The 23,915-nt window shown below is 43.2% G+C and overlaps 1 protein-coding gene across 10 annotated transcripts in view; it reads left to right on the plus strand.

Moving 5' to 3' along the window:
- PLCH1 (phospholipase C eta 1) overlaps nt 1-23,915 on the plus strand; it is a 144,737-nt gene that overhangs the window by 107,129 nt on the left and 13,693 nt on the right. For 7 of the 10 annotated variants that reach the window (XM_082223826.1, XM_082223834.1, XM_082223825.1 and 4 more), the window contains 8 exons: nt 2,732-2,839; nt 6,728-6,889; nt 12,091-12,159; nt 16,039-16,133; nt 16,758-16,858; nt 20,199-20,378; nt 21,229-21,336; nt 23,386-23,510. In XM_082223826.1, the coding sequence (XP_082079952.1) occupies nt 2,732-2,839; nt 6,728-6,889; nt 12,091-12,159; nt 16,039-16,133; nt 16,758-16,858; nt 20,199-20,378; nt 21,229-21,336; nt 23,386-23,510 (948 nt within the window). The remainder of the gene's footprint in view (nt 1-2,731; nt 2,840-6,727; nt 6,890-12,090; nt 12,160-16,038; nt 16,134-16,757; nt 16,859-20,198; nt 20,379-21,228; nt 21,337-23,385; nt 23,511-23,915) is intronic. The other 3 variants (XM_082223827.1, XM_082223831.1, XM_082223829.1) reach the window with 1 other exon arrangement.

Consider the following 23,915-nt stretch of genomic DNA (forward strand, 5'->3'; position numbering starts at 1 on the left):
TCAGTGGTGCTTTTAAAAGAGGATTAGAGAAATCCATGAAGGATAAAGCTATCAATGGCTACCAGCCCTGATGGTTATGTTCTGCCTTTGCCATTTGCTGGAAGCCACAGGAGGAGAGAGACCTGCTGCCGCTGCTGCTCTCAGGTCCTCCTGCTTGCAGACTTCCCACAGGCACCCCTGGTTTAGTCTGACCTACCTCTGGCGCTGTGGGCTAAAGCCTCAACGCCTAGGGCTTGCCGATCGAAAGGTCGGCGGTTCGAATCCCCGCGGCGGGGTGCGCTCCCGCTGTTCGGTCCCAGCGCCTGCCCACCTAGCAGTTCGAAAGCACCCCCGGGTGCAAGTAGATAAATAGGTACCGCTTACCAGCGGGAAGGTAAACGGCGTTCCGTGTGCGGCTCTGGCTCGCCAGAGCAGCGATGTCACGCTGGCCACGTGACCCGGAAGTGTCCCCGGACAGCGCTGGCCCCCGGCCAATAAATGTGAGATGGGCGCACAAACCCCACAGTCTGTCAAGACTGGCCCGTTCGGGCAGGGGTACCTTTACCTTTACCTTACCTCTTTTTTATAATATATAAAAAATTATTTATTTGGATTTTCAGATTAAAGCTTTACTATCACATACCCCAGGCATGTCCAACAGGTAGATCGTGATCTACTGATAGATTGTGGGGTGTTCCTGGTAGATCTCTGGTCCCCCAGTGATCTCCCCCCAAAAAAAGGGGAAAAAACAACTGTGGCTTCCTAAAGAAAGCTCAACAACTTTGGTCCATCTAATGACAATGGGTAGATCACTGCCATTTTTTTTAATACTGTGAGTAGATTGCAGTCTATTGGGAGTTGGACGTCCCTGACATACCCAATATACATCATAAAAACAAGATTCCAAAGAATCTCCTGAACTTCCCTCCTCCCCTTTGTAGGTCCTATTGTTAATAATTTCCTTCTGCATCTCTTATGATAATCCAAACCTTTTACATCTCCATTATGTCCAAAATTCACCATTAAACTACAAGTGTTACTCCGATCGTACTAACGATTTTAGCTGTTTACAATGGTTTTTAAGATAAATTATAAATTTCCCTCATTCCTTATTAAAATTTTGGTCTTCCTGATTTCTGATTCTTCTGGCCATTTTAGCCATTTTGGCATAAATGACCTACCTCAAAGGCTTGCCATGTGGCTAAGAAGTCACCTAGGGCTCCTTGGAAGAATGTAGGATAGAAATGTAATTTTTTAAAAAAGAAAAGGAATGTAAGAAATCGTTTTTACAATAGCAACGGCTCCCTTGTAAAATATGTGCTGATCAGTGATGAATTGCATACAGACCCAAGCTTGGTGCAACTTTTGCATTCAGTACTGGATAAATGTGCATCAGCTTGCAGTGCAATCCTAACCTTGCATACTAGGAAGTAAGTCCTGCTGAATTCAAAGAGGCTTACTCACAGGTAAGTGGGATTAGGATCGTAGCCTTTGCCTGTACTGAGCAACCCATGATTTAGCACAAGCCGCTTCATTTGTTTTACATCCTTATTTGCAGCCAGTCTTAACGATGCTGAAGATATTCTGATGTAATGCTTAATGAAAATGAATGGTTTAATGAAAATGAACAGTGCAGCGTTTTGTCTTCATTAGTGCCAGAGATAGCAGAGCTGAGTGTTTTTCCAGCTTGGCCAGTGGAACTGAAAGAATTTAGACCAAGGGTAGCCAACGTGGTGCTCTCAGTATGCTATCAGACTCCATCTTCCATCGCTGCTGCTCATTGGCTATCCTGGCTGGGGCTGATGGCAGCTGGGATGCATCAGCAACGGGGGGGGGGGGCGGCACCCCATTGGCTATTTCAGATATGGACAGCAAAGTAATGCGAAACATGTAGCGGGGAGAGCATCTTCCTTGTCATTGTTCTGTAATAATGACAAGCTTGTACCAAAACACTGACACTTGCGTACTGTATTATATAAAGTGATATCGCAGTACGCTAAGCGGAACAAGCATGATTCTCCACATCTGGAGCTTGCAGGCCTGTTCTGACCCATTAGTGTCTGAAAGGCTCAAGATACTCATTTACAAGTATGTCAGCAATCCTTAGTGCACATCTGTCAGAAGCCAAGCTGAGCTTCTAATTTAGGACTGCCCAGTAAACTTCGAAATAAATCCTCATAGTTCGGTTCTCTGTGGGCGACACAGTGCGTAGCTCAGAATTAAAATTGAAATAGTGGCTAGGATTTTTTTAAAAAAAAGAAAAGGAGGAAGGGAGAGAGCGCGCTTCATGTTGAAAACATAGTAATTTCCTGAATGCACACCAAATTAGAAAGATATATCAGCTGTATTCTGCAGGGATCACTGCAGGATCCAGCAGTGTGTCCAAATATTTCAGAAATTCATTGAATGAAAGAGCAGAGTGTATGCGTAATAACTGTGCAGGCCATTTGAAACTTGGAGGGACCACAAACAATTTGGAAGATTTTAAAGAATATTTTGCAACCTTTGTTTAATAGAAATGGATGGGCTCCCTGCCATTTTGACTACGTAAGCGAGGGCATTCACAATCTGAACATCAGAAGCAGACAGAATTATGTGATGCCTGCATATTTTATAGAATCACCACGGAGGTCTTTAGATGACTTCAATATATTTTGTCGTAAGGAAATATTTCTGCTGTGTAATAAAGATGTACTCGATTTGGATTTCAAATGACCATGGCAATTTTGTGCTGTAATGCTCATATTTTCAGGGTAAAAAGCTCCCCTATAGTCTTGGAGCAGATGCTGAAGAAGGAGAGGTTTCTGATGAAGACAGCGCTGATGAAATTGAAGATGATTGCAAGTTGAAGGTTTCTTACGTAAGTGTGCTTAGCAACTTCCCTATAACTAATTTCCCAGCAGTTGCGTAGAGCTGCATTTCACACACAGCTTAAGTTGAAATGTGAATTGCATGTGACGTTTTTGCGTTCAAGGACCTGAACCATGTTTTAATCGCCCTATTCTCACTTGCCTGTGGTGAGGCTCCTTGCTGCTGAGGTGTGCTTCTGGGTACAAGAACTTCTTAGCCGTACGTTGATATTCCCACTAACATAGATTTTAAGGTCCTTAAGGCAAGAGGCCTATCTTTTATGAAACTCTGTAAAGTTTGATGTGTGTTGATGCTGCTGGGATAACGAGGATGATTAATCATGGCTTGGATACAAATTGCCCTCTGGTGAAGAGAAAAGACTCCTTCTGTCGGTGGAAGGGACTTTGATCCAGCAGAGACTCCTTCTGGGGAAAGGGGAATAAAACCCTCTTCCCACTGCAATCTATCATATACCACCATCTGCACTGTTATGTAGGTTCCCTCCATTCTCTAGACTTTTTAGAGACATAGGGAATTGGGAATAAATGAAAATTGCATTCCCCTTTTCTCCAGCACTGGTGTTCCATATGTGGAACTCTTCTCATGGGAACTGTGGATCCAACCCAGTTATACTGTGTGTGTGTTATTTATATAGTTTTTTATATAAAACTCTTCTCATGAGAACAGTGGGTATGTGTGTGTGTTCTCTGTTCTCATGAGAAGAGTTCCACATATGAGACACCACACACACACACACACACACACACACACAGTAAAGGACCCCTGGATGGTTAAGTCCAGTCAAAGGCAACTATGGGATGCGGCACTCATCTCGCTTCAGGCCAAGGGACAGCTTTCCAGGTCATGACTAAACTGCTTCTGGCACACGGAGGAAACGCTGTTTACCTTCCACAGTGGTACCTATTTATCTACTTGCACTGGCATGCTTTTGAACTGCTAGTTTGGCAGAAGCTGGGACAGAGCAACGGAGGCTCACCCTGTCTTACAGATTTGAACTGCCAACCTTGTGATCAGCAAGCCCAAGAGGCTCAGTGGTTTAGACCACAGCGCCACCTGTGTCCGTGTGTGTGTGTGTGTGTGTGTGTATCTTCCTTGTTTCTCCACCATGTTGTACATTGACTGTTTGTTTCTTCTGTCTGCACTTGCTCTTCTTTCCTCTTGCTGTTTTCCATTTGTGTCTTGTCTGGAAGTGGATTTTTGAAAAAATGAAATCTTTTGCTCGGTGGCAATGCAGCAAGGCTGCTCAGTCATGAACAGATGGTTTGTTCCAGCTCAGAGGAGTTCATACTTGACTGGCTCAAAATATTTCACATGTATTTATAATCTTTTACCGGTCTGGTAGAGAGTTGGTCCGTCTAGGCAACTGGCAAGGTGACTCCAGTGATTTGCAGGTCAGCATGTGACGGTGTGGATTTTGGTTTCTCATTCTCCACCTTGCCCACAGTGGAGCTCTTATGTTTACCAAGATGCCCGCAAAACGAGCTCTTTCCTGCCTCTTTCCTAATTTGCATCAGCTAGTGGGACATAAACATTTTGCAAGCAGGCTGGGAATTGTTTTGCTGCTTTAGATATTACAGGGCCCCATCAGATTTGGTTCAGAGAGAGAGCGGCAGATGCTCATAATACTGTTCCTCTCTTAAGCACTTTTACCACAGGGTACTTCAAGATTATCCAACACTGCAGCATTGTCTTACATTTATGCATAAAAAGGACCAAATTGAAATCAGATGAACACATTAATACTTAACAGACATGAGGGAACCTTGAGAGCATTCCCATTTTGAAAAACCGTTTCCTAAACGGTTGTTTCAAATGGTGAAGCTCAGAACGCTGTACAACACTGAATCACCCCTTTTGTGCCCACTGTGAGATTGTCTTCCGCAGAGAGATGATTTGTCTTTGGGTGCTCAAAGCACAAGGCAGAGAAACTGCACGCAGTGACCCAAGAAGTTATATCCCCTCAGTGCCACCTCTGCATGAACACATTGTATTTTCCTGTAGCAACAGCTCCAAAGCCACAGTGGAGACCAGGAAATGCTACTTAGGGAACAAGATCGATGACTCAGAGCAGGGCTTTTAGTGTGGCTGTTCTATGGAAGAGCATTCCTGTCAAAATACGACAGGTGCCCACTGCCCGCACTTTCTGGAAGCAGTTGAAGGCATTTTAGACTTTCCTAGCTAGATGAATAGGTCTTTACCATGAGCATCTATTATGTATGGTTTTCATTTTGTTTTAAATGTATCTGCTGCCTTTGGTTTTCTCCTTGAGATGGTTGTTTAGAAGACAATTAATAAATCAATAGTGATGATAATAAAAATAATAATACCCAGCCAGAAGCATGGGTGCGTTTGCCGCATCCCACTTGCTATAAAGCTACTGAATATTTCAGGCTAACATTGTGGATAGCATCACATTTCCATTTCTTCACTCTTGCACTCTCAGAATCTGCTGTAGAGGCTCCCGTAAGCCTCTGGAGCTGACTGTGAGTTGCAAACAGGGAAGTTCCTTGCATCTCCTGTAGCATCAGATACAGCACTCTGTTAATTTCATTCGTCTACTCAAACACCTGCATATTCCTTGTAATGGTTTAGTTGAGTCCTTCCCTTCCCAGTGGGAAATGGTGCTGTGTGTCATTGGCAACTAAGGAGAGGCCTTGCAGATCACCTCTTGTGCTTTCCTGCTCTACACATATGTCCATGAAGCCATCACATGACCACTTCCCCATAAGAAGCCCTCTAAGCCACACTGGCTCTAGGTATATCTTAAGTATTTCTGAGGGATCCTCATGTTCATCAGTTTATTTCCAGGTAGTTTCGGTTGTGTTGTTCTAAAAAAAAAGTGCTCATCTGTTTTGTCTCTGTGGTTGGTTTTCCCCACCCCACTCCCAATTTATGCATCTCATTAAAAAATGTTATCTAGGTGACACAGTAAAATAGATAGAATTAAAAGCAACAATGCAAACCCTTGCTGAAGCTAAGCCAGCAATAGATAAAATCCATCCACAAAATCCTATATAGACAGACACGAATTCACACTCCAGCAACCAGTCCTACAGAAATGACAGATCTTACTGCCAAGATAACGTACCCCAACTGTCGGAAACCTGGTGGCCCAAAGATCTATTGGACAACAACTCTCAGCCTCGGCCAGTAACTGGGTCTGTAGTCTAAAATTTATGGAGAGGCCTAGGTTAGTGATGGAACGTGGGTGGCGCTGTGGTCTAAACCATGGAGCCTAGGGCTTGCTTATCAGAAGGTCAGTGGTTCAGATCTCCACGACAGAGTGAGCTCCCATTGTTCGGTCCCAGCTCCTGCCAAACTAGCAGTTCGAAAGCACGTCAAAGTGCAAGTAGATAAATAGGTACCGCTCCAGCGGGAAGGTAAACGGCGTTTCCATGTGCTGCTCTAGTTTGCCAGAGCAGTCATGCTGGCCGCATGACCCAGAAGCTGTCTGTGGACAAACGCCGGCTCCCTCGGCCTATAGAGCGAGATGAGCGCCGCAACCCCAGAGTCATCCACGACTGGATGTAATGGTTAGGGGTACCTTTACCTTTAGGTTAGTGAAGGCTGACAGCCTATTGAGTAAGGCAGTCCCCAAATTTGTAAGGCAAATGCTGAGGGAGGATTGACTCTTTAGGGAAAGTGACACTGGTTTTTATTGCCGCCCCAGGAGTTCTAACAGGCAGAATATTAGAATGAAAACCCACCTTGAAGAGATTTTAGTTTCCTTTTTTACCCAAATTCACTACTACTGCAAAGAACCTGTAGGGAGAATCAGTTTACTTGGGAGTGGAAACAACTACCATGCTCTGTTTACTTAAGAAAAGAAAAAAAAATCCATTGAGCATTTTGCATTGGCCTGACTGATCTATTTCAGAGTAATGGCACCACCGAGCACCAGATGGAATCTTTTATAAGGAAGAAACTTGAATCTTTGCTAAAAGAGTCTCAGATCAGGGACAAAGAAGACCCCGACAGCTTCACGGTGAGAGCACTCTTAAAAGCAACACACGAAGGTTTAAACGTAAACTTCAAACAGGTAAGATTTCTCTTTCTTCCCCTCCCCCTTTCTACTGAGTTCTTCTAGCATTGTTGAGATGAGGTTAGCATTCATTGCAGGTTTGCTGTGAGAAAGATATAGTCATGCTTCATTTTATATAAGAAATGCCTCTTAGTGAAATTTGCTTTTAAAAAGAAGTTACTTTCCCACCTCCAAAAAACAAATAAAATAAGGAAGCAGCATACCTTTGTATTTATGTATGTATTTGCAAATAAAGATTTGCAGTGGATGTTCTGGGTGAGAATGATAGTTCCACATTTGGATCTTTTCTGGAAAATATGAGCTGCAGAAAATGCATCCGAATCACCTTCATTGTGACCTACCAGGATGTTTAGGAAAAACAGAAGAAGTGTTTTCCTTTAGGAAGGTATACAATGTGACTCATGGCTAATGGCATTGTGTGGAGGGACTTGCAGTTGTGCCAAACCATGATTGGTTTGAAGCAGATTTGCAAACCATTGTCTACACTAACTATGATTTGGCATATCTGAATTAGGAAACCATAGTTAATGGCTATTGATTTGCCTCAGAAATCTGCCTTGCCATAGAATCCAGCCAGATGGGTGGGGTATAAATAATAAATTGTTGTTATTATTGTTATAGTGCTGACAGGACTTTAAGTGTCTCTCAACACTGGTTCACTAAGCCTGCTTGAAAACATCCACAGCTTTACTTTCCAGGCTGCACACAATCTACCATACAGTGGTTTATATCCTCCACAATAGAATAACATTAAATTATACTGACAAAGGTCCGTATAGTTAAAGCCATGGTTTTCCCAGTAGTGATGTATGGAAGTGAGAGCTGGACCATAAAGAAGGCTGATTGCTGAAGAATTGATGCTTTTGAATTATGGTGCTGGAGAAGACTCTTGAGAGTCCCATGGACTGCAAGAAGATCAAACGCATCCATTCTTAAGGAAATCAGCCCTGAGTGCTCACTGGAAGGACAGATCGTGAAGCTGAGGCTCCAGTACTTTGGCCACCTCATGAGAAGAGAAGACTCCCTGGAGAAGACACTGATGCTGGGAAAGATGGAGGGCACAAGAAGAATGGGGCGACAGAGGACGAGATGGTTGGATAGTGTTTTCGAGGTTACCAGCATGAGTTTGACCAAACTGCGGGAGGTAGTGGAGGACAGAGGTGCCTGGCGTGCTCTGGTCCATGGGGTCACGAAGAGTCGGACACGACTAAACGACTAAACAACAACATACTGACAAAAAACATAATAATGGCAAGATTGTATGTGGCAGCTTAAAACCAAATTTGAATCTTATCTGCCCCACAGCGCCACTCTCCCTGCCCTATCATACAGCTTGGGACTAAGTTATTGAGAGACTGCCTGATCTCTTGTATCCCCAGTTGGTTCCAAAAGATCAGAAACTTGATCTGTCTTGGAGCAGAGATTTCAGTGTGGCTGCCCCTGTTCTGTGGAAGACCCCTGTCAGAATATGACAGGTGCCCACAATCTACACTTTTTAGAAACATCTGAAGAAATCTTTTGTTCTGACAAGCTTGACCTAGCTGGATGAATAGGTCTCTGCCATTAGTGTTTCCTCTTACCATTTTTAAATTAATTTGCTGTTATTTTCTGTGATGTTTTAACTGTTTTTAGCTGTTTCTATTGTATTGTGTAGATCGCCTTGAGACATGTATGTGGAAGATGATTAATTAATTAAAAGTATCACCACCTTAGACTGTATAATCATCCGCCATGGGAATGGTACTGTGCGACACCCCCCCCCATAAAATTGTCTCAAGAAGTAGGTCAAGAAACATTTTATCATGAACCTAAATAAATATAGCATTTTAAAAAAAAGCAATGAATGGCAGAAGTACTAAAAGTGATTGGGAGACCATTTGGGAAATCATTCGCAACCTATAGTTAGTCTTTTCGAAGCAACTTTGAAAATGTGTGCTAAATATTTGATTCTTATCCCTTTAAAAGTTCTAAAAAGTGTCTTGCAGAGCCAGTGTGGTGTAGTGGTTAAGAGCGGTAGTCACGTAATCTGGGTAACCGGGTTCGCGTCTCCGCTCCTCCACATGCAGCTGCTGGGTGACCTTGGGCCAGTCACACTTCTGTGAAGTCTCTCAGCCCCACTCACCTCACAGAGTGTTTGTTGTGGGGGAGGAAGGGAAAGGAGAATGTTAGCCGCTTTGAGACTCCTGAAGGGGAGTGAAAGGCGGGATATCAAATCCAAACTCTTCTTCTTCTTCTTCTTCATGTTAAAAATATTTTTTTCTGTTGGAGGCACAGACCTTTAAGGGACATACAAGGGGGAATATTTCCTTTGACTGTCAAAAAGTCCATATGTCTTCTCTTTTCTGTTGCCAGCAGCTAGCATTCCATTCTTAGCCCTAAGAGTTCGGCTCAAAGACTCTCGTCAGCGACTTTTAAATAAAGAAATATATAGTTGGACACCAAGTGCCAGCTTTTCCCTCTGTTCCTTCCATGCCCGCTCACATGGAGAGGTTTAAACCTTTTGAGCAACTGAGGCCCTATTTGCACTTTACATTTAAAGTAGTATCAAGCCACTTTAATGGTCATGGCTTCCTGGGAACTGTTGTTTGTTAAGGACGCTGAGAGTTCTTGGGAGATCCCTAGTCTCCTCACAATTCCCAGTGATTTAGCAATCCTTCCCTCTTCACAGGGAACTCTTTATTGCCACAAGATCCCTGTGAGGTTGGATTAGTCTGAGAGGCTGTGGGTGACCCAAGGTCAGTGTGGTGTAGTGGTTAAGAGCCAGTATGGTGTAGTGGTTAAGAGTGGTAGACTCGTAATCTGGTGAACCGGGTTCGCGTCGCCGCTCCTCCACATGCAGCTACTGGGTGACCTTGGGCTAGTCACACTTCTCTGAAGTCTCTCAGCCCCACTCACCTCACAGAGTGTTTATTGTGGGGGAGGAAGGGAAAGGAGAATGTTAGCCACTTTGAGACTCCTTAGGGTAGTGATAAAGTGGGATATCAAATCCAAACTCCTCCTCCTCCACTCAGCTCCATGGCTGAATGGGAATTTGTAATTTGTACCATTCTCTACCCTTTTCTGTCACGTGAATTGCTATACCACACTGGGTTTTCTTGTTTCTTTTTATTACTGCAGCAGTAACATAAAGGTCAAAACCAATCACAGAGCAAAACAATCCAATAAAACCGGTTAGTGAAAACAAGCAAATCAATGGGCAAAGACCTTTGCCATTTGGCGGAAGACCACTACATGGAGCCCAGCAAGCCTAGGTCAAACTAAGGATTCTGGGAATGTTGTGGATAGTAGGAGAGGATATATTGATTAAATACTATCCTTCCTCACTCACACTAGTGAGCTAGTAGCAGAGCACATTCCCTTGTACATTGCAGGAAGCTAGTTGATGGATTCGTGAGAATCATTTGAGTTAAGCAATCCAGTCTGGCTTGTCCAGATTGGATTGTTCCTGGTAAATCCCCTTTAGTTCTCTCTTAAAAACAATCATAACGCAACAGTCTTCTTTTAAAAGTAACAATAAGGTTTACTTACATTCAGTTCACAGTATGATCCTGAAGGCGGCTTTATCTTGTAGTTAAGGTAAAGGGACCCCTGACCATTAGGTCCAGTCATGGCCGACTCTGGGGTTGCGGCGCTCATCTCACTTTATTGGCCAAGAGAGTCGGCGTACAGCTTCCAGGTCATGTGGCCAGCATGACTAAGCCGTTTCTGGTGAACCAAAGCAGCGCACGGAAACGCCGTTTACCTTCCTGCCAGAGCGGTACCTATTTATCTACTTGCACTTTGACGTGCTTTCGAACTGCTAGGTTGGCAGGAGCAGGGACCGAGAAATGGGAGCTCACCCCATCACGGGGATTTGAACCACCGACCTTCTGATCGGCAAGTCCTAGGCTCTGTGGTTTAACCCACAGCACCACCCGCGTCCCTGTCTTGTAGTTACAGTTACACAAAAAAGTGTGGGTTCATCCTCTGTGAGGGATGAGCCCATGTGCTGTTGGCTGAGAGCCAGCAGACAGCAAAAGGCATAATGGAGAGAAGGGATCAAGAGAGTCAAGAGGAAGATGGCTACGTGACTAGCCCCTTTATATGGTCTGCCAGGGCCACGGCCATCTACCTGGTCACACCCAGGGGGAGGATGCTCCAGACCAGGTGTGACAGGAAGTCTTCCTGGCTGGAGCAACATTCCCCTGTGTGTCCACTCTGGGCAAACAGGAAATGTATTTGAGTGCTTCAGTGATGTTACATCCCATAGGGATGAATAATGTCCCTGAAAGAGGAAACTGAAAGTGATGCTTAATGTTAAATAGGCATCATTTGCTAGTGGATATGAAGAGGAAGGGGTGGAAGAGCTGTGAGTGAACTATGCTCTCCTCCCTGCATGTGCTGAAGAAATACCCCGGGGTGTATCCTGCATCCTGAACTGGAAATAAATATTTGGAAAAGTAGGTTTGAGTTTGTCGAGCTTGACTAGCCAAAAAAAGAAAAGAAAGGAGAAGCCATTACTTGTTCTCCGCGAAAAAAAAGCTAATGGAAAATACATTTCTGCCACAGGCCGCGCATTTATGTAACTGGAAGGATTTGTGCTGTGAATAGTTGAGGCGATGTATTTCAGTGCCTCTTTTCAGCTCTTCAAAGAGATAAAGGGATGTGATGTTCTGACAGCAACACTGGGTCCTGCCACAGATCATCAAACTGATGACCCAGGGGAACTCTCTTACAGCAAACCTCAGGTGGCCTAGCAAACATCACTTCTGTCTCTGTGTCTTTGGGTTGTGTGCATTTTTTATTTATTTATTCCCTGTTTATCTGCAGGTTTCGGAAGTGTGAGGTTTGATATGTTTGTTCACTTGGATCACACTTTTCATTTTTTATTCCTCTTAAGTCGATTCTTCTTTTTCCTCTCTTTATCTGGGCACCAGATATCCGCTTCATTTGCATTCCTGCGACCCCTTCAAAGAACTTAATTATTGGGAGTACAGACACAAGCTAAATATTACAGTCTGTGCTGATATATATAATATTTAGCTTATACTCTGTGATGAGAGTTCTGGTCCGAAACATGAGGGGAGACTCAGTTTGGGGAAGGCTGATTTTCACATATAGTCTCGTTCTTCTGGGAGCAAATACAATAGATGTGTTTACTATATAAAAAACCCCCATTTCCTTGGTTATTGGGTTATTTGCTTATTTTGCTTCCATAGAACTCGGATGTAAAAGATACTGGCAAGAAATCCCACAGTAGACTAATGAGCAATTTTGGTAAACATAAGGTAAGCAGAGCTAAAACTTCCACCTATGTTTTGCATGGTTATAATAATAATTATTATTTTATTTCTAGAGCAGCTTCTGTGTACGTGTTGCTTTACATAGAACAGGTATGACAAGTCCCAACCTCCAAGGGGCTTGCAATCTGAAACAGTCGTAGGGAAACAGCAGGAGAAGCTGGGGGAAATGGAGGCACTGGTCGGCAAGAATAGGCAGTTTTTATTTTTATATTTATGTCCTGCGTATCCTCCGAGGAGCTCTTCCCCTTTTGACCTCACAACAACCCTGTGAGGTATGTTAAGCTGAGAGAATGTGAGTGGTCCAAGGTCAGCCATGATATAACTGGAGCCTTTGCATGGCACATGTAAGGATACCAGGGGGTTACTCGAGAGCAATCAGGCAAATGCCTCCCTGGTCGGCTGCAAAGCCTCGTTACTGGTGCCAAAAGCCCTTCACCATGCAGAGTGCCACTATGCTGTGGCTCGCACATTCACTGGCAGAATCTGTGAGTGGGCGGTCCTTAAACCTTCCCCAGCAGTGTAGTTTCTTGACGCTCAATCTGCGCTTCCCCTCTCGGCGCGGAAGCCTACTGCACAGGGAGGGCGTGGGTAACGGAGGACCTCTCTCCTCCCCGCTTTGCCCAGGCAAGATGTCCTGGCACTGCCTCGCCTCCTCCGAGCCCTGAAGCTCCTCTCCACTGGAGGTGTTGTTACTCTCCTCTGCTGAGGAGGTACTGCTTCCCACGATCTTTGGGGGCTCTCTGTAATCCATCCGGCTTTCCCCCTCTCACTCCTGAGTCGATGGCAGTTCCCTGACAGCACAGAATCAAGAAAAGAGCCCTGATGGATCAACTCAAACATCTAGTCCAGTATTCTGCTTCCACAGTAGCCAACCAGGCAGCTTATACAAAGCCTGTAAGCAAGACATAAGTGCAGGATCCCTTTCCCACTCATGACTCCCAGCTTTGTTTCACCAGTTCTTTCTGCAGATGGTAAGGCCAGTGTAAAACATAATTTATTTCTTTAAACTTTAGCTGGCAGCACATACTTTTACACACACACACACACTCTCTCTCTCGCTCTCCTATATGTAACGTTCTTTGGCTTTCAAGAAACTGAAAATGGACAATTAATGAGCTGTTATTCATTCAATTCGCAGGCTTCCAGCTCATATTTGCTAATGGGGACTATTGGCAATTGACATTCCCAGCACACTGATAAGAGAACAAATGTTGTACAGTAGAATGCTTGTGAGAGAAACCAGCCTCTGGAGAACTTACAATTACTACTTTGAAGACTGCAAAATATTTCAATAATGCAACGATTTCAGCTAATTAGCCTAATTAGGCTTGCCCTGATTTTTTTTTTTCATGTCTGCATGAAAAAAAATATGAATATTCTCCTTAATGACCATTGCGGAAATTGATTGACTTTGTGCACTTCTGGCAATAAGAGATATTTAGTGATGCTGTACTGGAAGCGTTTTCCCTTTGAATTTAAAAATGTAAAGTTCTGCAGATGTGAATGAATTTCACAAAAAATCATTTAGCTCATAAGTAGTTCTTTAAAAGAATTGTACCCCTATATGTGGGAGGGTTTTGATATATTCCCTTTTAGATGTTGGCATTGCATTTTGCTGGACATCCCCACCATTGTCCTTCACCAGAGTCCCATACTTTTTCTTTGACCTTCCCAAGCCATTCATTCAATAAATCCTTGAAATACTGACATTTCAGGGTCGACAGAGAAATAGACGCATGGGGAGAAAAATGCCTGGGTTGTTTTCTTCTTTCTTTCTTTCCTTCCTTCAAAATACATTGTTGTCTGGGAAAGTAGGTATAAAATGATTGTGACAATGGGTTTCAGCACTCTGCATAACTCCCCCACCCCTCCCCCATAAAAAACTTAAATTATGCAAGTTTGAGGACTTTATAGAAACCTAGTTCTCTGTAAACTGGCTGCTCTTTTGCAAGCAGTTTACGATCGCTGTTACAACTGAAATTTTGTTCAGTTCTCTCACCTTTTGGTATGTGCCTAGCAGGTAGTAAGATGGTTTGCCATCAAATTCAGTGGGAGAGCTCATTCTTTCTCAATTAAATTAATTATTTCCCAGTCAAATCAACAGGACTTACTGTGGTGTTCGTATGGAGCCCCCGGTCGTCTCACGGACTATTGACCCGTACACCACTAATCCGCTGCCACCAACTAGGTCCTCCCTGGTAAAATCACTTCAGTCTCAGTCAGCTTCTCAATTAATAAAGAAGAGTGTATTTTATTTCAGACACAAACAAAGCTTTTACAGCATTCCAAACGTTGTTGCTTTTCACTTTCTTCGTCTTATTTTCCTCTCTCTATCTCTTCTACCTCCCCACACTCAAGAACCCACTGCCTTAACTGTCTCTCTATTACCAACTGCCTTTCCCAACCAGCCAACCCACTAAATCCAACCAACTACCCATCAACAACTCCCAACAACCTCCTCCCAGAACTGGTTTTATAGTCCCACTGACTCCACCCCCCTGGGTCCTGTCTGTGCAACCTATTTAACTATTTCCCCTCCAGCACTCTCTCATATATGTTAATGTCACTCTTACCAGCTATTAATCTTGGCTGGAGCAAAACCATTGTAAATCGAACATAACTCTTGGCAATAGTGCTTAGGGCAGTAGCTCAGTGACAAGTGCACGAATTTGTTGGCAGAAATGACTGGCAGAATCCGAGACCAGGAAGAAGAGTTGGTGAAAGAAGACTGGAAGAAATTTAAAGACTATTTACAGAAATATTGTAAAATGAATGAATGTTAGAAGGATGTTGGATAGAAACTAAGGGGTTTCCAGCTGTAATGCTTTAGGAGATACGAAAAAAAAAGGTTTATAAATGGGTAAAAGTTTAATGGTAAGGATTTGCTGAACTAACAAATTGAAGTGGAATACAAAGAAGGGAGGTATGAGGAGGTCTGGGGAAATAAGCGTAAGGAAGATATGTTAGGGAAAATTATTTGTTTTTTAACTGTTTTTATGTTGTATTTTGTTTCTTTTTATTATTTTTTTCATTGTTATATTTTAAAAAAACTTTAATAAATATCTTTTGGGGAAAAAAGACAAGTGCACGAATTTGCATGCCAAATGTTCCAGGTTCAGTCCCTGATCCTTCCATTTAAAATGCTCAAGGGAGGAAAGAGTGAGGGAAATCTCCTTTTGGGACCCTGGGAAGCTCCTGTTAGCCTGAGGCTGCATTCACATGGTAGCTTATTCTATTTCCAAGGCATTTCCCCAACTCTTCATTTCTGCATTCTGTTTGAGCTTTCACACAACATAAAAGCCACACCCAGAAATACAGTGGAATTTAGCAAAAACTGAGTACAGTGGTACCTCGGGTTAGGAACTTAATTCGTTCCGGAGGTCTGTTCTTATCCTGAAACTGTTCTTAACTTGAAGCACCACTTTAGCTAATGGGGCCTCCTGCTGCCGCCGGAGCACGATTTCTGTTCTCATCCTGAAGCAAAGTTCATAACCCGAGGTAATATTTCTGGGTTAGCGGAGTCTGTAAACTGAAGTGTATGTAACCTGAGGTACCACTGTACTTGTTTCTGGGTGGGGGGGGGAGGGGAGACACAAACTTGTTTTCAAATAACACAGAAAAATGAGCACTAAACTTGTTCTGTATTCCACTATATTTCTGTAAGTGGCTTTTACGCCATGTGAAATCTCAATCAGAACGCAGAAATGAACAGTGAGGGAAACATTGTGAAAATGGGGAGGTAAAAATGGGAGGTGGAGTGGGGGACTTCAGTGTGAATGCAGCCTGAGCAGACCACACTGGAAATGAACGGTAACTTTTTATAGTTCACCACACAGTTAAATCAGATATTGTTTTGTCAATCAGAAGGCAGCAAAACCAAGGCCCAAATCTCATAGCGCATCTGATGATGAGGATTCTCAACAAAATTGTTCTGGGAAGGAACCTGGACAGCTATACAGGTTAGTAATTGTCACTTTCCCCCAACTGTTTTACTTCCAAATCAGGCAGTCTGCAAATGTACATTTCCCCCGGAATGTAACTGGCACTAGCTTTTTAGAATGAATAAAGCAATACTGGGTGTTTGTGTGTGAGGACATATTCAATTTTTAGATGAAAACAGGCAGAACCAAAAATACTGCCTGTCTAAACTCATTATGCTACTGAATGTAATAAACAAAGCATATATTTGCTGCAGAGCCAAAACTCCCTCTCCCTATTGTCCTGCGCATCTTGCCTTCATTTAATAAGAGAACTTATTTCTATCCAGAACCTGTTGCTTCTGTTGGAGAGATGTATCTGGAAGGCATATCTGTATGAAGGATGGGTTGTGGGGCGGAGAGGCAGAGGCAGGGTTAAAAAAATGAATTAGAGTTTTGGAAAAGGCTTCACCTCTTGGCCAGCCTATTTCTTTCCTCTGTTTGGTTGTCTTTTATTTTGTAGCATGCCTTCTAGTCAAGTAATAACTGTTGTTGTTTGAGAAAAGGCATTGGATTTGTCTGGGCTTAGTAGTAGGATAGAGAGAGAGAAGCTGACAAATCTAGCCATTTAGGGAAAAAAAATCCCCCTCTTTTACCATTATTCAGCAGGTTGGGTCGGCGGAGAAAAACGATGAAGCTGTGTCGCGATCTTTCTGATTTAGTGGTGTACACCAATTCGGTAGCAGCTCAAGACATAGTTGATGATGGTAAGGCTGTCACATCCTTTTCCTGCTGTCAAATATATTGTTTGCTCCTGTATAAGGAAGTAGCAGGGGGTGCCGGGCACTGCCTAGTAATTCAAAGAAACAAGCAAAGATTTTTAAATGGATAGAGTAATTTGTGAGTTTGGGGGTGTGCGGACACGGCGTTTGCAAAAAATTGGCGAAAACTACCTCCTCCCCCTAGCGAAACTTCGTTCCTAACTGCCACGCCAAATTAGGCAGAACTACACCCAAGTCACATTTGGGCCTGCCATCTTGATTCAAAATGGTGCCTGGTGTTCAAAGGTAGATGAAGACCACTGCCCCCCACTTCAGGAACCCTTGTGCTGAGTATGGCAGCAATATCTCAATACGTCTGAACCCATAAAGGACAGGCAGACAGGCAGACAAGCAGGCAAACTGCTTTCCCAAATATATAGTAGATGAGCTTGTGGGAATTTCTCCTGTGCAAGGTGAGGTGAATATGAGTCACTTGATATTGCCGCTATTCTGTTGCACAAGTCTTGTTGATTTGTGATCCTTCTGTAGAGTTTGAGGTTATAACAATGGGATCTTAGTGGGGGAGTGGTGTGTGGGTTTAGCTGCTTTGTGCACTGCGATCGCACACTTCTTATTTTTGAGCTTAAAAGTGGTGCTCAAGTGACATCCCAAATTGTCAGGTGCTGGTGGCGGTTGCTCGTGAGTAACCAGGCAGGACTCTGCCCTGTCTTTTACAGGTTTTATTGGTGCAAACTATTTACAGTGCCGAACCACAAAGTTCATGTCCGTCTTAGTCACTTGCAGATTCCGGGAGTGGCCCCTTCCGCCCCCCCCCAACATAAGAACTTAGACACCCCGAATCTTCACCTCCCTTCTTTACGTTTCACCCCTCTGCGTAAGCTTGGCGACGGAAGCGGCATGTGTGCCTCCTGGCCAGCCGGCCTAGGTGAGGCCCTTGGGCTTTCCGCAGCATCTTCGAGCCCTCCCTTTGCTTGGCTCCCCCTTTCCCTCACTTCTCCACTGGAGGCGTGGCTTTCCCCACTGCTGGAGGAGGAGCTGCTCTTCAGAAGCGTTGAGGCTCTCCCGCCCCTGTTCCTGACACAAACATACACCTGGTTCATGCAAAAACCCAGCCCACTTTGGTAGTATGAGTTTCTCAGTCCCATCCTTCCTTTGCAGCTTGGCTCCTGCCTCTTCTGCCCCTTCCTGTTTTATGGGCTTATCCCACCCGCTTGCAATGGCTTCCCTCTTCCTCCACTGGAAGGTGGCACAGCTGCATTACAAAACAGGATTGCTTTTCTCACCTTCCTCAGAATCAAAAGCTGTGACAAGTGGTGTCACCTTCAACATGTAAACGTGACATGTTCTTTCCACCGAAAGCAGCCTTCAACGTGTGACAAGTGACAAGTTTCTGCTTGGGGATAGACTTTAATTAAGAGGGCCTGTCTCTTTATAAGCATTATTTGTTGGGGGAAGAAGAGGTTTTAAGCTCCAGGGGTAGTTTTTGTGCTCAGTGTGCTTTTTGTTACTCAGAGAGACACCTTTCTTGATTCAAGCACATTTCAGCCAAGGTTGGCATGTCAAATGCAGATTGGGGTGAAATCATTGCATATTCCTGACGAGCCTCTTCAGAGAAGTAGTCAAAATCCAGCTGGAAACATGCTGACAGCTCTTTCATGGAACAATCCCATCTAGTGAAAATAGTTGGAGTTTTCTGAATTACACAGCGGGAATTTCTCGATTCTCTAATCAGGGCTTTTTTAAAAAAACACAAAAAGTTTGGCACAAGCAAAACAGAAACATCAAACCTGAGAGTGGATAAATAATTTGGTATCCTTTCCCTCCCCAACAAAAAAAAGGGGGGGCATGAGCCAATCCTAGAAAAACATGATTGCAGTGAGAGAGTTAAACCCATGCTTAGTTCTTTTTCAGCTGAAATTATAGCCCATATTTCTAGTCCTTATGACTGCAAAATTAGGCTTCAAGTTGAGTCACCTGCATCACCTGGTAAGCCTTAGAAGTGTGAGGAGGGAACAAGGTCTGAGACTCAGTATCCTGGCCCCTTCCCTGCCACTTCAGCAAATATTACAAATGTGTTTAATTTTATAATGATTTCAACAGTCCATGAAATTGACTGGTGTTTTTTTCTGTTGCAGAACTTATCTTGATTCAAAATTATGAACATATCTGTTTTGTTAGAAGTGCAGGCTTCATGCAGCTTTGATACTGAGACCGATTTCTTCCAGAAATGCCTTGAGAAATTTGGCCCTGTCCTCTTTTGAGTTCTCCACGCGTGCTTAATATATATTCGACTCAGGAAAGCCTGTTTGAATGCAGTGCTTTGCAAAGAATAGCACTCGTGGTCCTCCCCCCCCAACTCAAAACGCGCATCATCTGAATATTAGACATTCTCCATTTAGATAAATAGTTTTGTATTTGAACATCTTGGAGGAACTAGTCATGACACTAAACATGTGTTCTGTTTGATAATGCAGTTGTAGATATGGTTCGAAAATGCCAACTTGAATGGTTATGTATATGAAACTAAACTTATTTCAATGCCCATTATTTTTGGTGAGTGAGGCTATAGCAAACAGCCACCTTGTAACAAAAGGGGGAGTATTTGATCATGTTGCCTTGGTAAATGGCGGCTGTGTTCGCTTCCCATACCCATAGACTTCATTTGCCCACACTGAAAGCATAACATAGCATAGCACCATTACATTTGCAGCATGACCCTGACTGTCTGAGATGACTTCTTTCCCACCCCCTTTGTAATTAGTTATTCATTACAAAAAAATAAATCTATTTGTTACAAATGAATGCTTTCCACTTGCAGAGCTTTAAATAGTCAAGTCAAACATGCTGCCATTTGCCAAGTGAAGGAAGTATGTTTTGGGCTGGTCTCTCACTCAGAATTTAAAGTCGTCAAGAAAGGTGAAGGTGTCGGTCCTTCTCCTGTTTCTGAAATTGAGTTTTCACCTTCGTTGTCAGGAAAATATTTCTCATTGAGGCCCAGGGCAGCTCGGTAGACAGAGGTGTTCTCGTGAGTCTGGAGGGCTTCCTCCAGGCCCCTGAGCTGTTTCACCAAAAGAAAGTGTTTCAAGTAAAAAGTGGCCCTGAAGCAACAGATCAGAGGAAATAACAGCTGTTTAAAAATGCACATTTAGAGGGGAGGGGAGGCTTTGAGCATAACTCCTCAAAAGCTCATTTATTTCCAAATTGTGCTCAGGCAAACGTGGGGCGCAATACGCGTGTGTGTGTACATTTGTGTGTACACAACACATGTCGTGTCATACTTGACCATATCTTCTTTTCCTTGGTTATTTTCCTTTTCAACATGCAGGATCTGTGGGGAATGTGTTATCCTTCAGCGAGTCGAGAGCACACCAGGTGGTGCAACAGAAGGCAGAGCAGTTTATGCTTTATAACCAGAAGCAGCTCACCAGAATCTACCCATCTGCATATCGGATTGACTCCAGCAACTTCAACCCTTTGGCGTATTGGAATGTGGGCTGCCAGCTAGGTGAGTGCTGCAGTGTACATGTGCGAGGTATATGCACACAATATCCAGGTCCCGCTGATCTACTTTCACCCCATTTTTTCAGATGTCCCTATCCCAGCTGCCTGCTAGATGGGGAGGAAGATAAGGGAGAAGAGTGTCAGAAAGTTATGAAATGATATTTGCTGTTGCTTGAAACCCTATTGTTAGGAAATTACACCATACTGATGTTTTACCAGACTGCAGTAAAGCATTTTTTAAAACTGACAAGAGAGAAGGAAGGGGGGGGGGTGCCAGAAAAAAATAGGGATGTCAGAAGGAAGAGGAGAGCTGTTGGAAAGAGAGAAAAGAGGTGTTGCATAGAAATAAGGGGGGGGGAGGTATGTCCACTTTTGGTTCAGATCTCACCAACTTTTGACTTTGGCACTACATGCTACCAGCATGTAGCTCCTAACAGATTGCCCAAGAGGGAATGCAGCCTTCAAGAGAAATATAAACTTTGTTCATTAAATCCCATTTATCTGCTTAAAATCAAAGGCAATTGCATTATGGGGAGGGGGAAAGCGTACAAAACTATTTTATGGGCAGGATCCAGGCTAACTTAGGCTGCAGTCTTAACCCCACTTGCCCGAGAGTAAGCCCCGTTGAATTCAATAGGACTTAACCTCTGAGAAGACATGGTTAAAATTGTAAGTTGAATCTCGTTTCCATTGAAATTAACGAGCCAAGTTAGTCCTTAGGTCCCTTTGATTTCAGTAGGGATTAAGCACCACTAACTTAACTCTGGGTTTATCTTTATGAGCAGAAACCACACAAGGTTTTGTTAGATGCATGTGAAGTTTATGAGTAACACAAGCTATTGCTAATTTCACAGTGGCATTAAACTATCAGTCTGATGGGCGCGTGATGCAGTTGAACCAAGCCAAGTTCAGGATGAATGGCAATTGTGGATACGTCCTGAAACCCCAGCAGATGTGCAAAGGTAGTACCATTCAATGCATTTTAATCCTGTAATCCTATTATACATGCATTATAAGGATGGGAGGCCTGTGGCCTACCAGATATATATTTTTATATCTATATCTATATCTATATCTATATCTATATCTATATCTATATATCTACTGTTTTTATTTATTTCATGGTACAGAAGATAAGTTTTGAGAAAACAATTGTTACAACAGTAAACAACAAGTAACTTGTCATGTGTTAAAGTTTTGTTTGATTGCTCTAAGAGATCACACCACATTTCCCCATGAGTGCTGGGTGGATTCCTGCCATGGTCTGATCTGTTTATGTATTCAATAAACATTTGACACAGGTTATAAAAGGAATATGGATTGTGTTTGCCCTTTGCCGCTCTCACCTGGCGTGTTAGTTTCTCAGCCAATGCTATTGACCATACTCTGTTGCACCAAGAATCAATGTTCATTCAGCCCATCACCGGTTTTCCAACATCTGGCTATCTCCAAACGAGCAGGAGTTGATAGAAAGGCTAAGAGGTCATATTTAGGATAATCATGAGCAGACGGGATCCTAAGCCCAAGTAGTGCTAGTGCAGGGGACATTTCTAATCAAGCTTATTTATTTGAAGACAGCATTCCAGAAGCATTTGATGATGTCACAACACCACCACATATGGAAATATGTACCTTTTGACTGTGCATCCCCTGCAACAATTGGGATTGACTTCCGTAGATATTCAAGATAACCTCACCGGTGTATAATGCCGCCTACGCAGACGTTTTAATGAGGCTTCCCTTATTTTTGCAGAAGCAGATTTCTCTCTCAGACCACAAAGCCATCCCGTTTTCATTTGGTATTTCTAGGTCCACTTCCCATGGCGTTCTGTGTACAATAGATTGCCATATTCTAGTGTTATTAGAGCTTTATAAATTGAGGAAGCTATGCCTATCAGACATTGTTGAACTACAACTCCCTTTATACTTGATCATTGAACATACTGGCTGGGAAATGTAGTCCAACAACATCTTGAGAGCCACAGGCTCACTATCTTTATTGTCAACAATCAGGCTGCAATATGTTCATTAATGGTAATAACGACAGTCCTTTGACAGTGATAAATTTCCAGGCAAAGCTGATAGAGATAAAAAACATGACTTGTTGAAGGGTGGGGTAGAAGTGCCTAAAATAAGCATAAAACTTATGGCGGAACCATTGCATTAACTGATTAACACAGATCTGATCTTTTATCGCACGGCCAGTGCCGGATTTATGTATAAGCTAAACAAGCTATTGCTTAGGGCCCCAGTCTCTTGGGGGCCCCAAAAAAAATTAAAGGAAAGAAACAACTAGATGTACATTTCCAAAATATAAGATAAAAAACAAATAAAATAAAACCTACATACAGCAAGAGTGTTTTGTGTTGTGTAGGCTCCTATTTGTTATGTGCAAATGGCTTTAGATACCTATTAGGTCCATAAATTACCATATACAGTGGTACCTCGGGATAAGAACTTAATTCGTTCTGGAGGTCTGTTCTTAACCTGAAACTGTTCTTAACCCGAAGCACCACTTTAGCTAATGGGGCCTCCTGCTGCTGCTGCACGATTTCTGTTCTCATCCTGAAGCAAAGTTCTTAACCCGAGGTAATATTTCTGGGTTAGCAGCATCTGTAACCTGAAGCGTATGTAACCTGAAGCATATGTAACCTGAGGTACCACTGTAGCTTATATTCAACACAAAAAACAGCTACCATTTGTTGTTGACCGAGGACAGATGGACATATAAAGGGTCCCATTACCTTCAGTAGCTTAGGGTCTCATCAGACCTAAATCCAGCCCTGGCCACAGCCAATGAATTATGTATGTGAAGTACCTGCAGTCATCCAGATTGGCAGGCAAACACATGCCCAGAATAAAAGAAGAAGAAAATTTTGGGAGTGGGGATCATTGCATAGTTGAATTTGTATGTTACTTGTTGACTGCCTGCTTTTATTTAGAAGTGCATAAGACACGCATAACTCCGTATCTGAAGGACTGTACCCTTATGTACTCTTTGCACCCTCTAGGGACGTTCAATCCCTATTCTACAGATCCACTGCCTGCTTTCCCTAAGAAGCAACTTCTCCTCAAAATCATCAGTGGGCAGCAGCTACCGAAACCTCCGGACTCAGTGTTAGGAGACAGAGGAGAGGTAAACAATGTTGATGATAGCTTTTGTGGTTTTCCAGTCTCTGAGTATGGATGTTCACATTGCCTACAGCACTTCTTAAGGATATGTGTGGCGCACACCTGAATTTTATTCACCCACAGCTGCTATCTTAGTGTGGGATAAACATCTTATTAATTTATCATTGTGCTGAAGGCTAAATTGTGAAATTCGCCATGCATTTCTGTTTAATGATTTAGGGATATATTCCCTGAAAGTTTCTGGCTTGGGAGTTTGCAATAATTTGTATCTTTACGGTTTCATAATGTTCAAAATACAAAAGTGGGGGCTTATGAGCACAGGCATATCTCTTCTCTATAGAGTTAATGCAGCTAGAGAAGGCACCCTGCTCACAGTCACCTTTTCTGTTTACTCAACACTTGGCCTCAT

This window comes from Podarcis vaucheri (assembly GCF_965113315.1).
Source record: "Podarcis vaucheri genome assembly, chromosome: 5".
In the NCBI taxonomy this organism is placed as follows: domain Eukaryota; kingdom Metazoa; phylum Chordata; class Lepidosauria; order Squamata; family Lacertidae; genus Podarcis; species Podarcis vaucheri.